The 13007-nt window shown below is 28.1% G+C and overlaps 1 protein-coding gene across 1 annotated transcript in view; it reads right to left on the bottom strand.

The window, feature by feature from the left end:
- Positions 1–13007, bottom strand: part of LOC142318210 (EGFR adapter protein-like) — a 1091782-nt gene that overhangs the window by 763482 nt on the left and 315293 nt on the right. The window contains exon 3 of the mRNA XM_075354771.1: positions 3017–3097. Within this exon, the coding sequence (XP_075210886.1) occupies positions 3017–3097 (81 nt within the window). The remainder of the gene's footprint in view (positions 1–3016; positions 3098–13007) is intronic.

Raw genomic sequence — 13007 nt, forward strand, 5'->3', positions numbered from 1 at the left:
ATTGCCCTAAAAAGGGTTATTTCTTTTTTGGAAGGACTTTCATCTCATGGCAGGTTACCTCAACTTATTTGGTTAGGAAACTTGACAAAAACCCATAAATATGTACTTATTTCACGAAATTTTGCTAAAAAATAGTACTTAAAAAGTTTGTAATAATGTACATTTTTAAAAATTTCAGTGTAAATACTAAATATTTCTGTTTGTGTAATGTCATGTGAGTTGGTCAAAGGATGATAAGAAAATAACAATTTTAATTGAGAGAAAGGTTCGACTAATACGTTGTTTACGAGTGCACTCACACATAGATGTTACTCTCGTAGAATTTGAAAAAGGTGGTTTTTCGAAACATGGCATCAACATTCCTTCCAGAGCCGACATCGTGACATTATAACCTATGACAAAATATTTTTGGCTGTAGTAAGGTGAGAAAGAAAATCAATCGTGAGACGTGTAAATAGTTTTCTTTATTTTTCACGTCTATAATATTTTGTAACCTTCCTTCATATCTTATTATTCAGAATGCCAGTAGAAAAGACGCGTAAATATCCTATGAAAATTGATATTATGGGTTAGGGATATAACGCTTAGAAATACGTTAGAATAAAATTTTCTAATGTAGCTTCTATATATCAATATTGGGTTTTATTTCGGGAGATTAACAAATATTATTTGTAACGAAAAATTCGGAAATAAATTTTTTTCCACTGTTACTCTTAAGTATTCTAAAAAATTGCAAATAGTGAGTTTACAAAATGCATTTACTTTTCTAGAAAAAGACTAGTTGCAAAAACTAATCAGTTTGCTAGAAAAACTTTACACTGTTTGTTTTTTATGCAAAATGATTTAGAAAAAAACTTTCTTCAAATCTCTTTCAACATCTTAAAATATGTACCCTATTTATCTTGAATTACATACTGCAACCTAATATTAGGCTACAATAAGGTTTTTTAATAATTATTTATTTTCCTTAATATAAAGAGGAAAATAAGCATTTTTACCAAAATTTTAATATGGAAATAAATGGAAAAAGTAATTCTAAATGACTCTATATTATTAAATATTTACATAAAAAATAAGCGAGTCAGCTATTCTTCAGAAAACAAGTTTAAATCCTGCATAAACTAAGTTTATGAAACAGGAAATTGAATTAATACATAACTGCGAAATGAAAAAAAAACTAATTCGGCTAATTTATTTTTTTTTTTTATACAGAGAAGTATAAAATAATTAAAGTGAACAGAAATTCTCGTATTTAAATTTATGAAATCCTTCGAACAATTTAAAGAGATTACAGTGTCTTAGTTTGTATATATTATTACGTGATTTGGATAAAAGAAAAACACAAACTAACTGCAGGGAATTACAGAAGTTTTCCATCTAAAACAGCAGGAGATTTCTCAGAGAATTTCTTACAAATGGAAGTCAATTTTCCAACATGCCCAACTCGGATTTCCTATTATACACAAATAGGTCTAAGCGATGCAGCGTGTAATAGAATTCTTAAACCCAAACGTATAATGTCGACCGCACCACCAGAAGAGCACCTCTCCCGTTACCACTATTTTTCTTTACTTTCTTCCCTCAAATTCTTATTTCATCTGTTTTTTTTTCTTAAATTCAACAATCAAAAGAGATTAGAAAGTTTAATTAAACTTTTAATCAAAATGAATTATAACAGAATAATGTTACTTTTCTTCTTATTTTAAAATACGAAATCGAAAAAAACATTTATTATACTGATAAATTAAATAAAACAAAACATACAATAAAATCATAGAAAAATAAACTGTTTCTCTCGTTAATAAAATTTTATATGGTTTATTTTCTTTTAATGTAGATACAAAATAAAGGTTTTAGTCACGTTTAGGTATACTTCAGTATGATAGTTTGACGACGAAAACTGTAAAACAGACGGCTGAAAAACAACATATAATTAATGAGAAACAAAATTGGTATTAAATAGAAATAAATGTGTTTTATGAACTAATAAGTTACGATACGAAAATAACACAAAAATGTTTAACATAAGTGAATATTACGAATATGCGTAAGAAGATATCAATTATTATTTTAAGGAGTAGCTTTTAAGAACGTAATGATATTAAAAATACATAAGTATTTATTTGAAAAATATACTGGTTTGTTGAAAGCTATACGTCCAATTAGGTAACAATTTGACATCTATTAAACTGATTAAATATTTTACATATGCTCCAAAAAAAAACATGATTTCCGGCACATATGTATAGTTAAATAGAATAAATATATTTAAAAGAATGTACTTTAAAATGAACGATAAAAAATTAACTAAATTAGTTAAAATACATAAACATAAAATAAAAATAGTAATCAGTAGTAAAGATTTATAAGTAAAAGTGTAGTTTTAACAAGAATAGCAAGCATAACTAAATATTATTTTACTAAGTACATTTATGAGAATGAAAGTATGCCCTGTTATCCATTATTAAGTAACTGACTAAACTCCAGTTATAGAAAGTAAGTGTTTCAGTCGAATCAATGAAAGAAAGTATGATTAAAAACTATCCCATTCAGGAATAGAAAATAATAAAATTTTCAAGAGAATCTTGGTAAATTAAGATTTTCTCAATAAACATTTTTCTGGTCGTACTTTAGCACCACTATTGGAGAAACTGAAAAAATCCATGGATGATCTCATCCACGGTATGAGAACAAGAATAGTTTCAAAGTACTGATTAAATATTTTACATATGCTCCAAAAAAAAACATGATTTCCGGCACATATGTATAATTAAATATAATAAATATATTTAAAAGAATGTACTTTAAAATGAACGATAAAAAATTAACTAAATTAGTTAAAATACATAAACATAAGATAAAAATAGTAATCAGTAGTATATGAATCACGAACTGTGGAAAAAATCTCGTTTTGTTTACATACACGTACGTATATAGGATGCTAATAAAAAATATTATAATAAACCGTAAAGAGTATTTAAGTTGTAATACATATTTAAATTTTGTTCAAACTCACTCTTAGTGCTTCCAGATGAGCACGTACAAATTCAGCTCGGCTGGCTTGATCTGGACCGGCCACTGGAGTAGACCCCATGTACTGAAACATAATGTAATGGACCATTATTACTAATACTTTTAAAATATATCTTACAAGAAGTAAATCCATATTGTTATTACTACTTACTTACATTGTGGCTACTCTTAAAATGTTTTATTTGGCTATTATTAACTACCCGAAACCACCAAAAATCTGATACTAGTTTAAAACTTGATTACGAAAAGTTTTTTTTTGTTGTAATTTTATAAATTTCAGAAATTAGTAGACTCTGAACCGTAGAAAATAAATAAAATTTTCTATAATTTCATAATATCAACCGTTTTATTTTTTATCAGATCAGAGGTAATAATTATTATATAATTATCCGCTGTTTTGTGTATTATCTCAGCTAATATTAAGTCATATATTTTCCGAGGAATGGTTGATTCGTCAACTAAGATCGTCAAGTTGTCCTTTTTATCTTGTGTAGATGTACGACAGCAATGTCGATTAGTTTTTGGCTTTAACAAAAACTAAAAGTCACTGTTAACAGTGACATTTAGTTTCTTGTCTCTTGGGCTCGGACTTGTTATACATTTGAAATACGATAATATTTTTTCTATTTAAAAGTATACGAATACAGATAATTTTAGAGAACACTGTTAGTTCATTGAATATGAAATGGTAATATGTTTTAAAAAAATAACTCGTGAGGACGTGCTCGTTATAAAGGCTATACTATCGTGTTTTCATCTGGTACTTTGTCGTTTTCCTTTACATGTCTTCCAATTAATTTCTTAGGATAAGAACTTAACTTTTTTTCTGTAAAAATTATATTTATGTTATAAATTTAAAACTTCAGAAAAATCATTTTATTCTTCTATTTCTAAGTTATTTTGTAAACCACATCATTCACTTTGCTCAAAATAAATAGATACTGATTTATTATAGATAGATAATAGTTTAGGCCATTAGTAGATACAGTATTCTGATCTTGCTAATTTATAATGGGGGGGCCAATTTATAAATACTACTGGTCTGTGATATGTCATGATAAAATAGCATAGAATAACTAATGATGACCACTAACTGATGGAGATTTCTATCCATCAATATTTTGCGTAAAACTGTTATCCAAAGCAATCTTATTCAAATAATTGGTAGATGAAGCCTTTACTTGTGCGAACATTCAAAATAACAAAAATTAAAACAAAAAAAATGTTTTTGATTTGCACAGAATTTATTTAAAAAATGACACGTTTCAGTATAAAGAGTGATTCAGGAGGATAGGGTAATACTTTGACAACTCATTCTACAGGCTAAAAATAGGAAAAAAGTACATGTTAACATAAGTCCGAAAACGCTTCGTTAGCGAATGATACAGAGTGAAAGATTTCGCCCAAGTTTCAGTTCCTCCGGGTAAATTAAGGCTTTTTGAAATTTTGGGAAGGTCAATTAGGAGCAAATTCAATTGTTTCTTATGGTTTTTGAGATGGGAAATCGAAAAAAAATAAATCCCAGAACTGTATCTCTCTTAGTTTCTAAGAGATCCCACACAAAACAGATTAATTTTTAACAGATTGAAAAAACTTTTTCGTTATGTACAGTAGAAAATAACTGGAGGAAGAAAGAATACTTACTGTTTTTTTTATGATAATGATAAAATGCTGCTTATAAGTAGTATTTCATGTGGTTTAATAACTTTGAAAAATGCCACCGTTGTGTTCAATGCGCTTTTCAACGCGTTGTACTAGATTTTGTGTTGCCAGTCTAACGGTATCTTTGCGTTCCTCGATTATAGCTGCAGCGTTGAGAATGCGAGCAATCAGTTAATCGCGTGTGTCTACTTTTTGCTTGTAAACCTCATTTTTCAACCATCCCCACAAACAATCCAACCGAGTGAGGTCTGAGGATCTCGGTGGCCAATTAACCGGCCCTCCACGTCCTATCCATTTAACAGCAAACGTTTCAAGACATTGCCTTACTTCATTAGTGAAATCTGTAGCAGCTCCATCCATAACAGTTGGTAATACATTTCAATTCGTTTTGCTAAGGGGATATTTTCCAGCAATATAATAAATTCATACGTAAAAATCTTTACGATAAGAATTTGACGTAATACTGCAAACACAATTGATCAGCGAAAGGTTATTTAACACATTACCACAATTAACTGACAACAATGAGTAGTATTTAAACAAATTAAGATGAAAATAATCAGTATTGCCAACTTGTTTTCCGTAGGTCTAAAATTATTGTACTTACTAGACACATCTGTTTTCTTTTTTTGTAACATTTTCTTCTACGTTTTCGTCGGTTTTGTTGTTAATAAGAGTCAACATGTTTTAAATTTTGTTTTCTGTTTAGATTACTTACATCAATCTTCTTATAATTAAATTCTCTACAATTTATGTTTAAAAAATGTATGATTTATTGCCAATTTAACGTTATTGAACGTCAAACGTAAAAAAATGTGTTTTTTGACCCTATTTTTGCGTTTTACATGGGATATCGTAGAAAATAAGAGAGATACAGTTCTGGGATTTATTTTTTTCGATTTCCCAGCTCAAAAACCATAAGAAACAATTGAATTTGCCCCTTAATTGACCTTCCCAGAATTTCAGAAAGCCTTAATTTACCCGGAGTAACTGAAACTCGGGCGAAATCTTTCACTGTGTATAACTCGCCAATGAAGCGTTTTCGGACCTATGTTTACATGAACTTTTTTCTTATTTTTAGCTTCTAGAATGAGTTGTCAAAGTATTGCCTTATCCTCCTGAATCACTCTGTATAATGCCTTCCTCAGATGTTTAGTACAGATTACATTATTATCCACTAATAATATTGTTGCTTTCTCCAACCAGTTTCCCAGCTACTGCTGAGTCTGTGTAAGTGTGTGCGTGAGTTTTGTGTGTGTGCGCGCGTGCGCGCGCGCGTGAGTGTAGGCAAATGCAATTACCGCCACCGGCTTGCCAGGGCTGACATAGCTGCAACGTAAGTATAATTGTACCGGTAAACATGTAGTCTGGAACAGACTCAGGTCGACTATTCCTTAGACTAGTGGTTAATTAAAACCTAACTACCAAAAAAAAAAACGTTATCCACAGTTTAGCATTCAAAGCCATATAAAAGCAACCGCCTTTACAAGGACTCTAATCTTAAAACTTTCGACTTCAAAAATTAGCTATTTTGCAATGACGAGTTTAACTATTAGACTAACTCGGCAGGTTAGTCTAGTGAATGATATTATTCCCTGCAGGATATTTTTCAACAAATATAATAGTTTTTACAGTCTGAAAAATTTTAAGAAAAGTAGAGGCAAAAATTTTATTAAAAGGAAACGTACTTCCTATTTCTAAAGATACAGATATAGCATATGAAGACAAAAGATAAACACACATCATGTCTAATAAAATCTGTCCCGCAAGAAAAAGTCTACATTTTCGCTTGACATTATATATTTAATTTATATACTAATTAGGCTGAAATTTCACATAAAAACCAAAAAAAGTCAAAAAAATATACCATCTACATATGTATCTATGTTCAAATAAATAATAGACTGCATTTATTCAGCAATCAGTAAACTGTTTAAAAATAATTATTAAAACACACCAGTAAAATCAATAACTGAGTTGTTTAGGACTGAATCAAATTTTCCAATTAAAATTATATAATTCGTACTCTGATCATTTTACATATATTTTCTTAAATTATATGCTTTGATAAGACAAAAATAATCCCTTCCCCTATATTTTAAAGCGATGATGTATATGTCTCTGATAAAATCATTTTGGACTTACAGCAGTCCAACTTTCAGGGGATTCAATTCTACATTAAAATTCATTCACTGCAATCAATCAAAATCTTTAGGGTTCATGGTCACAACACCTTGCCAAAAATATCACACATTGGACAAATATTTAAAATTACTATAATTCTCGAACACAGTCACATTTACAGCAAATTTTACTGACGAAAAATTAATCCGCCGAAACCAAATATATCAGTTGTCTTTAGAAAATCTTTACACTGAAACTTTGTTGGTCCCTTATTTCCAACCCATTAACGTCTTTATATTGCCATCAAAGACGATCGACTCACAAATCTAATATAAAAATATGATAGTGTATAAGAACAAGTAAAGAAAAGTTAACATACATACTCACATTTAGCAATAATCTCATATGAATTTCCATCATGCAAATGAGTATTGAGCACACTTCACTTCATGTCAGATCTTTCATGTGTCATTCAATAATTGTACTTAATTTTTTTGTACACATTAAAAAAAAAACAAATTAAAACAAAACAAGAATCATAAAAACCAGCTTTTCTTGCTGCTTAAAAATAAAATGATTTATCAAAACTAAATTCCACTTTAATATTTTAGGAAATTTATTTTTTAGCAATTCTACCAATAACAATACAATAAGCTAAAATCACCTATATTTATTAGTTGAAATTTTTCAATAATTGTAAAATAATAATAAAAACGACTTTGTATTATTGCCAAATAACAATTAAATAAAGAGCTTGGAAGCATGTTAGAAATACCTAGGAATTCTTCAGTTGGATAACATCAAGCGCAAAGAAGTAAAAGCCAGAATAAGCAAGGAGTATATCAGGATAATTAGGTAATTATTAAAATCAAAACTCAATGCTGGCAGTATAACCAAAACCATGAATAAATGGACTTATAACTTGTTAGGTGCACTGCTGAAATATTCAATTGGACACAAGCTGAATTAAACAATCTAAACCGAAACAATTGAAATATAATGACAATTAATCTTGACTTGCAATCACAAAGTGACAATGGCAGGATGTAGTGAACTCAAGCTGAAGTCCATCTGCAGCTACACATTGAAAGTAATGATCACAAACGACATGCATTCACTTCTTAAAAGTGTTTTTATACCATTTGAAAAATTTCTTCTTCTATAAACTTACAAATATTATAATAATTATTATTGTAAATATTTATAATTGTAATATTATAAATATTTCTATACAAATATTTTCTGTACACATGCTCCTTCTAATACTCTTGTTAACTTTTACAGACAAATTCGGCAATCATGGTGGAACAGCCAATTTAACGATCAGGTAGCATATTTACTTCAAAACTAGGAACAAATTAACATCAATACTAGATAAAGGGACTTTTATTTGAAAGGTCCCAATTTTGTTTATATGTTACAAACAAAAACTGAAGAAACGCCCTTTTTGATGTAATTTTTATGATTATTCTGGTAGTCTTGGAAATTTCAGCCAGGTCGGTCTATAATAAAATAGCTGCAGCGAATTAAAGACTGAATCTTTTTTTGAGACGTACTTTTTATTTAAAATAGAAGAAATTAAAAATCTTATTTGCCTTTGCTCTACGGATTTACTAATAAGAAGGAATAGGCTTTAAAATAGCCTTTTTTTAATTTCGCTTAAAAACTTATGTAATATGAAAATTTAATTAGGGGTTCATTTTATATTTATCATTTCATTTTATCATCTTCATGATAAACAAAGAGAATTATTTCGTCAAAATAAATGAAATCTTTCCATTTATCTCGTACTTATTTTTTCTGTGTTTCCCCTTTCTCTTTTGTATTAAAGAAATATGGACACTCAGATCGGCAGCTGTTCTTTTTTCTAGTGGAAAAATAAAAAAAGTAATAGCTAGAAGGATGGATGAAATTGGAAGTTTTTGGGATGGGAAATGGTAGCGAGGAAACATGAGTATATTGGCGCCTCCGCACTTGACCCGAAGGGTGCTAAATCATCTCCAGGAAATGACGGTCGCCGAGTGGTCATTTCTCTGGAATGAACGCTAGCTGTAGCGTTCCAACTCGATGATAATAAAACAAAAGAGTCATGTTTTTTATTTCATCATGTTCTTGTAAACAAGATATGTCAGACTGAATTTCTATTATTAATATTTTAATACGTACAACTGCAAACAAATAAATTCAGATCCTTTTTTTATTAAGAATAATTCATTTTACAGTGATATTATATAAGATATTAATTTCTTTATATAAATGAGCCTACACAATAAATCAATGTATTTACGATATGATTCAAAGGAAATTACAATTTCCTTAGTTTGTTCTGTCTATGAATCATAGAATTTGCCTTATATAATGAAAACAAGAAAACTTAAACCCTAAAGATAATTTCTTATTCACTGCTATAAATTTTTCACCATTATAAAAAGTTTCGCTGTTTGAGTTCCAAAAGTAAAACCATTTTGCTAAATCTATCATCATTATGTTAATATAAAATAACATTACAATTCCTGTAATGTATTTATCTGGTAAAGAAAATACTGAATTTGTTTTGCGTAACATCATCAGGAAAATCATGATTCAGATGCACAGAAAAATAGACAAGTTATTAATATACCATATATATATATATATATATATATATATATATAAAACAATTTGTAAAAATAAAAAATAAAGCCGTTTTCCAAAAACATGAAAAATTAAAAATAATATTATTTAATTCTTTATTTTTTTAAATTTTCCAAATAACGTTGTTAGTGGCAAATAATTACATTTTTTTTTATGTTATTACCAATTACAAAAAAAATTTAAAAATCTGTAAACATTTATTGTAATTATAGTTTTCGTAAGTATAACCTCGTGTGGAAAATTTCAAAAAGTGATAGAAGTGTTTGTCAATAAAAATCACAGAATGAATGCAGAGAAACAAATTGATGTTGATTCATCAATTTGGCGAGGCCTATGGGTATCTGTAATAGAGGAGAAATATGTATTATTTTTTGCCCACAAGTTTTACAACTTTTTGGTGATTTGTTTTTCTAATAAATGATTTTCGAATAAATTTTTTTCTATATAACATGTTACTTGTTACAGAATGGAAAAAAACGCATATATAAATGTATATGTACAAGTTATTCCTTTATCAATCACCTATATAAAATGCACAATTATATGAATTCATAAATTTCGATTTTTCTTATTTAAGACAATGGCGTTTACCGTTTGTTGTGCTTTCTTCTTTAAATCGTCATTTACCCAGTAACACTCATGCAATTAGCTAGTCTTATAATAAAAAATTGGCAGCCATTCTGGAACCACAAAAAATATACTCTCCTACTAGAATATGAAAAATAAAATGGTAAAATTAAATCCTTAAAGTTCATTAACTTAGATGATGTTAATTTAATAGTGCTTTCAAAAAGTGAATTTCTCTATTTTTCATCTTCATAACATTTTTTTATTCCTTCAAGTAATATAAAACGTTGATATAATAAATGCAAAATTAAATTTGATGACGTGGAAGAAGAAAATATACTATAAAAATTTAAGGTATCGTCTACAAATTTTTTAATACTACATTGCAAAATTTCAATTATATTAACTTTTTAACACTTAAAAAAGTTCATTACAGATGTTTTATTATTGGCACGTTTTCATTATTCAAAGTAATATAGTTACTTCCAGTTTTCTAAGAAAAAAAACTGGATTTCGTACTCCATGAATTCTTATTTGGCATATATAATCCAGCTATAAAACTATTTGGACAAAAATAAAATAAATACATTTATTAAGAATATAGATAAGTTATTGAAAAAGGATTAAAAATTAAAAAGCCAATTAAAATATTTAAAAAAGCGATTTGAGTTAAACAACAAATTGTATTTATTTAACTAACTCGTTACTGTTTTTAAAATTGTAATAATATATACATATAGATGAAGATTTGCATTCTTCATCTTATCTCGTTTCGATCGAAAAACAAACGACTATTCTTAGTAGCGTACAAAGCAAACGAAATGCACTAGGATGTTTTATTTATTCCACCACTTAACAAGAAAGAAAATTCTTGTTTCTATCCCCATCCGAACTCCCAGCAGATTCAAGAAAAAAAGAGAAAACAACGTTGTTTAAATGTAAATTTATTTTTTTTTCATATACTGTGTTCTCATTTTTTTCTGTCCTATACAATCATAAGCAAATATGCAGAAATATAGTATATAAGATATACGAGTTAGAGGCGCAAAGTAGAAGCTCCCTGGAAATTTTCCAATGTCATTTTTGTCAAGTTTTGCTATTGTATTCTTTCATTTTTTTGCATAAGAGATGTTTATTCTCTTTCCATAATAATACGTTTCTTATTACTTTTGCAAGTATTAAACTTAATATTTTTCTCATAAATTTTTATCTTTTTACATAAAATATAACAAACAATATTATGAAGAAATTTTAGATAAAAAAAAATTATAATAAGGGTATTTTAAAAACAAAGGTAAAATTTGACAAAAATAAATAGGCCGATAAACTAATTATGATCACTGATAATACCTCTGATATAAAAACGTTTTTTTAAGAAGTAAAATAACAAAAGTCAAACATTTACAGATAGGAAGGAGAATTTTCATGAAAAAAAATATTTGTATCAAACATACCATCAACAATAGTAAATTTTTACGAAAAATATTGGGTCACGGTATCACAACGTAATCAGTACAAAAACTATAAAAGAAATAATAGTGATGGCTCTCTGGCATTTAAAGTGAAGTGTTAGAGAGGAATAGCAGGGATAATTAAGAAGGAAAGAAGAGAGCCAAAACGAATCGGAGAACAAAAGTAACCAGTGCCAAATTCTCACGACAAAAAAGATGAAATTGGGTGGATTATATTAAGATTCACAAATTTAATTAATGTAGAAGAACTAATGTTGAAATGTATAAAGGAAGATAAAATATATAACATTTTCGACTTTTCATGATCAAGATAGAAAGGAATAAATATGTGAACATACGTTGTCAAATAGAGATGGAAAAAATAAATAAATGAAAACAAAATGAAAGGATATTTAATTTAAATCGATGAATTAGAATAACACACGTTAACGTCACATTGTAATACATTTCGGATGTAAAATATTTTGCCCAAATTAAAATAAATCATTTTACAACAATATCCGATAAACTTAAGCGCTTTTAAAAATAAAATTACAAATAATGTAATTTTATTTTGGTAATTTTTTTCTTTAACTTGCCTTGTAAATAAAATTGTAAGAGTTTTATGAGAAATTCAGTGAATGTTTGAGAGATTAACAATGAAAAGGCTAAATAATCAATCGGTCGACTTTAGAATGCTATTGATAAATTTTATTTATTAAAAGCAGTTCCATCGTATTACAGATTATTATAAAATTATTTACTTTAATTTAGGCAAAATATTTTACCTTTGACATTTATTCATATGAATCGACTTGTAGATAGAAAAGTGAATGTTTCCTTATTCCTTTATATTGTACTTTGATTGAAGGAAAAGAACTACTTTAGCTAATTATTTAGGAAGAAATACGAATCAAGGTTTTATAATATAAGTAGAAGACGACTAAAAACAGATTATTGCACGAAACGAAAAACTTCATCAAATTGGCTGTGATCGACGTTTTTAACTATTGGTTCTATTATTGATGTTTCAAAAAAAAAAAAGACAAATTTATTCAAGAACTAAAAGTATGAAATTATTTTGTTTAATGTCTGTTGAACTAATCCATAAACTCAAGTTACAGCTTATTTGAAATTTAACGCGATGATTAAGGTACAGGACCAGTTCCAATCGTTTGTACCATGTACTACTGACCAGTAAATAGTTTTTACATTTGTGTAAAACTGAATGCCAAGTGAATGGGTACTAGACGTTCCTTTAAAGTAAGGTTGTGTGTATATCCTCGAATCTAATGAATTTGCGACAGCAACTGTTACTTTACATTATTAAGTATTCCTCTTCAAGTATTTCTTGTAGCATTTCCGTAAATTTAAATATAGTTTTATTGTTTCACACAGCGATCGAGGCAGTAAATATAATTTACAGCTTTCCTTAAAAAGTGATGAATTAGTCTGTTATTTTATATTACTTATCTCAATATTTGTAGTTGGTGAAACACATTTGAAGTTTCACTGGTAACAGTTTTTTCTCTGAGA

Source organism: Lycorma delicatula, chromosome 1 (genome assembly GCF_047948215.1).
Source record: "Lycorma delicatula isolate Av1 chromosome 1, ASM4794821v1, whole genome shotgun sequence".
Lineage (NCBI taxonomy): Eukaryota > Metazoa > Arthropoda > Insecta > Hemiptera > Fulgoridae > Lycorma > Lycorma delicatula.